The sequence below is a fragment of the Ursus maritimus genome, unplaced genomic scaffold, assembly GCF_017311325.1.
Source record: "Ursus maritimus isolate PB19 unplaced genomic scaffold, ASM1731132v1 scaffold_10, whole genome shotgun sequence".
In the NCBI taxonomy this organism is placed as follows: Eukaryota; Metazoa; Chordata; class Mammalia; order Carnivora; family Ursidae; genus Ursus; species Ursus maritimus.
Window position 1 is genome coordinate 16,189,760 of NW_024423344.1, and position 4,797 is coordinate 16,194,556.

A 4,797-nucleotide genomic window follows, 5' to 3' on the forward strand; every position below is an offset into this window, starting at 1 on the left:
TAATGACATAAACATTATCTATTTCTGGAGAAGTAATTTCGTTCCCTTCCCTTCTTGAAGTGAAAACTAGAAATGAGATTTAAATGTGATATTTTGTGAATAATGCACTCAGCTATTTTTTTGTTGTTTGTTTGTTTTTGCAGTGCCAATGGACACCTGATCCCCTGCTGCCTTTGTTTGAAAACAAAGAAGTTTTGTTGTGCTGATTTAACTGCCTACAATCTTTGCTGATGCTATCCTAAAAAAAATGCTGATTCTGTCCTTTTTAACCCCTGTGTGAAACTGACTTTTAACATACTTGTGCATTCTTTGACCCTCCATAAAGATGTCTGAACCTGACTCTTCATCTGTATTTTCGGGTAACGTGGAGAATGGAACTTTCCTTGAGCTATTTCCCACATCCCTGTCCACATCAGTGGACCCTTCCTCAGGCCACCTGTCAAATGTCTACATCTATGTGTCCATATTCCTCAGCCTTTTAGCATTTCTGCTTCTGCTTTTAATCATTGCCCTCCAGAGGCTCAAAAATATCATCTCCTCCAGTTCCTCCTACCCGGAGTATCCAAGCGATGCTGGAAGTTCTTTCACCAATTTGGAAGTCTGTAGTATTTCCTCTCAAAGGTCCACTTTCTCAAACCTTTCCTCATGAAGAAGATGGAAGAATTCCTGAATGCTGCAGCAGCCTAGGTTTTCCCTTGCAGGAAGTGTCACATGAACCAGTTGCTTCATGAAAGAAATAACCCCTTTCTTTTCCAACCAATTAGACCTGTTTCTCCTCCTTCACCCCTCATTTCTTGTTCCATTCATGATGCTTTTCATTTGTGAATGTAGGAGTTGATGCTGACTCAGAGAAATGTGTGCAAACATCGAGGGGCAGAATTTCACACAAACCACCTGACAAATCGGAGCAGACCTCTTCAAGGTGAATCAGTTCATTTCACTCTGCTGGACACCTGAGGCAGAACTCATCTGAGGCAGCCTCACAGAGGGTGCTGGATATGGACTCTTGTACTTCATTTCTCTTACAAAACCGTGAAACCAACTGAGCTTGCAGAAACTGGCAAAATTAAGTCTGAGCTACTTAGAAGATATTCTCCATATTTAAAAGATAAAATGGAAACACCAAATTAGAAAAAAAGAGTCAATTTAGATTTAATGTATAACATTTCTAAAACCTGAGGCAAAATATGCTAAATGTTTTATTTTCACTTTAACACATGAAAATCACATTTATTGATGAATTAAGTCATCATGGAAAAGTTCTAGAAGAGCTTAACTTTGAATAGCAAGGCAAATATGTGTTATGATGCAGTCTGTAAGTATTTTTGCCTCTTGTTTTTTTTTTTTCTATTTACATTATAGTCGTAATACCCCTACTGTTGTAGAATTCTTTGTGATAATTGCTGTTACTAAGAGAAACACCCTAAGAGACAGCAAGAAGTTTTTATTTTATATCTATACTTTCCATTAGTGGAAATTAAGCATATGGAAAATATTCACTTAGTTCTGTTTTCTGCAGTAATAACTCCTAGCAGTCATGTAAGCATGTTCCTTTATTCAGTTTCATAGTCTTATGATTTTAGCGCAGAATTCTGTTAAGGCTCCCAGATGTCAGATGTTTGCTCACTCACATTAGGTTGCAAAACTTAAGAGACTAAATTGCTAATATACATGTTGTTATATACTCCATGAATGTTACAGGTCTCTGATAATTAGTTGTTCTATGTTAACGTAATGCTTTGCATTAGAATTCCAGGATGTGGGTTTTTATTAAAAATTGTAGACATTCAAGTTATGTCGCTGCTGGGAGCTTAGTGATCATGGGTGCCATGATACTGTGGTCACCCAAGCACTGAACTTAGGGGCTTTGTCCATGAAATGAGGCATACATGTGAGCACAGACTTCGAATATGGAAGAAATCAAGCTCCCTCTAAAAACAAAACAAAGCAAATAAATTACAGCTTCTTCAGAGTAAGAATTTTAATTTAATTTTAAAAACAAATGGCCCACAGCGTAAACATTGAACGTCATCAGCCTATGGAGCCCACTGCATCAACAGGCCGTCTTCCCATGGCAACTGGACCATTTCTTATTCAAAACATTTTCTAATCTTAAATAGTGGAGTTTCAAAACACGTTTTGGATTGATTGCGCAGGTGATACCCTCTAGTAACTCAAACAGGATAAAGAATCCACCATTTTTACAAGGTATATCTTTGTCATTCTAAAATGCTAAGAGAGATGAGGACTGGTAATGAGGATCTGAAGTTTCTTCTTGTTTTTTTTTTTTTTAATCCATAAGCTTCACTTAAATCAGACCACACTGACCTATTATATCAAAAATGTCCCCAGACACTGTAAGACCTGCACAGAGTTGCTGTCCTAAAATGTGTAATTAGTGAAAAATATGCCTCTGCTGCCATTTAAAGCATGGCAGTGTGTTGCAGTGTTATTATGTAGTGTAAATGTTGGACTAGATGAACTCCTCTATTTTAGATCATTATCAGCAGCCTCTCAATATGTGTGTGTGTGTATGTGTGTGTACTAATGTATATATATTTTTTCACACACTCCCAATTAAAAGTTATGTGAAAGCTACAGGATTACAGAGAAATCTGTGTTACCACTTTTGCTTTTTGATTAATTTTGTGCTACTTTGGTTATTGAGGAAGAAAGGATATGGATACAGTGATTTAAAAAATAATAATAAAGGAACAAGTTTGCCGAACAATAGGACAATCTGAGTATGATCTGTGCTAAGGGGTAGCTTTATGCTCTTTCTTTCTGAGAGTAAAACTGCTTTTAAAAAAAATCTGCAGGCCTACCCCTGCCCACCCCCCACTGCTGCAATGGTTCTTGCTCTCCCGGTTAAGTAAAGTAATTAGAAACAACATTCACGAATGAAAATTAAGACTTGTCAGTTTTGCCAAGATAACAGATTGTACAATTTGAGATGAATCTGTGTTGTCTAAGAAGTTCAGAAAGGTTGGAAGACTGGTTTATAAATAAAGAAGTAGAGCCCATTGAAAGCCTGGTTCTTCTCTTACTGTTTTCAGTGAGGTGGTACACAGTCTTTTCTCCTAGGGAGGCTTTTCCATTATTCTTTTTCTACATATCCTCTCTGAAGCAGGGTCAATAAGTGACCCCAATGTCAGCCTCCGTCCACCCCTGCAAGAGTCCCCAAGACTTGGGGCACTGAGTTCCATACTTCCCTGATCAGAAGAGTCACTTGGATGCTAGGAAAAAATCCTGGTTCCCAGGCCACAGCCCAGACCTGAGGAGTGGAGCCAGAGAACTGGTATTTCTAACAAGGACCCTGCGTGATGCTCATGATCAGTGGGACACTTGGTGGCAATTATATTGCTCTAGCGTATTTGTGGAGACAAGAGGCCTTACCTCTCGTCCACTTTCTAAGCAACTGTTGTTTCTCCAAGCTAAGTTTCCCTTCCATGCGCAGCTCACAGCACCCCCTACCCCAAACCTACTCACTTTCCTGCAAGGGTCTGAACTCCAGGCATCCTCCTCAGTGGAAAACTGCTGCCATCATACTGGGCTCAGTATAACAGGGACATGAGGAAGGTCACATCCCTTCTTCCCCACAACACCACTTTCATAAGACCATGTGCATATAACAGATGAAGTTAGAGGACTGGGGGCTAACTGAGGGATTTATAAAATGAGAGAAAATATTTTACACTGTATTAGTATACCAGACTATTCTCACAATCCAGTAGCATGACTAAAAAATTAATCATTCTTGGGGTGCCTGGGTGGCTCAGTCGGTTAAGCCTCCGACTCTTGGCTTCAGCTCAGGTCACAATCTAAAGGTCTTGAGATCCAGCCCAATGCTGGGCTCTGTGCTCAGCATGGAGTCTGCTTGAGAGTCCTTCCTCTCTTCTCTCTCCCTCCCCCTTCTGTTCCCCCCTCTGCTTGCTCCCTCTCTCTAATAACTAAATAAATAAAGTCTTTAAAAAATTTTTTTTCAGGGAGAAATGCCAGTTTCTAGAATTGGCTCTGCCTGAAGTCTGCCTTTCCCTGTTGGTGAGGCTTCCACTTCAAGTCAATGCCAGGTCTCACTCTGCTTTAGAAAGTCCCCTAGGATCCATCCCAGTTGGTACAACATAGAGACCCAAGCCTTCAGTACCACATTTCCCAGAGCCTGAGTTACTCAGGATAGAATGCTCAAAGGGTGTTTGTGGAGGGGGTGAGTGTAGGTGGGTATTGGAGGGAACGCTGTGGGGGAAGCTCAAAGTCTCCCAGGACCAGCTCTCTTCAGAATCTCTCCATCTGTGAGAGAACAATTGTGCTTCTTTCTTCTGGTTATCCAGTGGGCAGCTCTTAAATCCCACGTGTGTCTGTGTGCGTGTACACAGACTCATACACGCAGAAACTCACACGCATACACTTTCTTCCACACTCAGACAGCCCTCCCATGAATAAACAACAGTGTTCAATGTTTAGAGACCACACCTCAATTTTCAAAGTCCATTTACCTCAATTTCACCCTGTCTTCAATGGCAAACAAAGTACAGTAGTTCCCTCAAGCCCATCTTCTACTTCAAAACTGTGCCTACACATCCACCTTTTTAAAGAGACAATTACTAGTAATACTCCTTTTTATTGCAACAGAGCTCACTGACCCCTCTAGTCATATCTGACTATATGAAGACCTCATTAAACCATAAAAGCACTGACTGCTTTTCTTTATCAGATAAGATCCATTCTGAAGTAGGGTCTTTGCCACCCTGAACACTGTAAGGAGACCTAAGTCCCTTGTTACTAGACATAGTGAGTAGA

At 40.4% G+C, this 4,797-nt stretch overlaps 1 protein-coding gene across 1 annotated transcript; it reads left to right on the plus strand.

The window, feature by feature from the left end:
- Positions 1–325: 325 nt before the first annotated feature.
- On the plus strand, positions 326–726 carry SERTM1 (serine rich and transmembrane domain containing 1). The gene has a single exon (XM_008692236.1). It carries the CDS (start codon positions 326–328, stop codon positions 647–649), a length of 324 nt encoding a protein of 107 aa, XP_008690458.1. The 3' UTR covers positions 650–726.
- The last annotated feature ends 4,071 nt before the right edge of the window (positions 727–4,797 follow it).

Bases quoted from the DNA above. Each gene is read 5' to 3' on its own strand.
- SERTM1 (XM_008692236.1), top strand. From the start codon at position 326: ATGTCTGAACCTGACTCTTCATCTGTATTTTCGGGTAACGTGGAGAAT.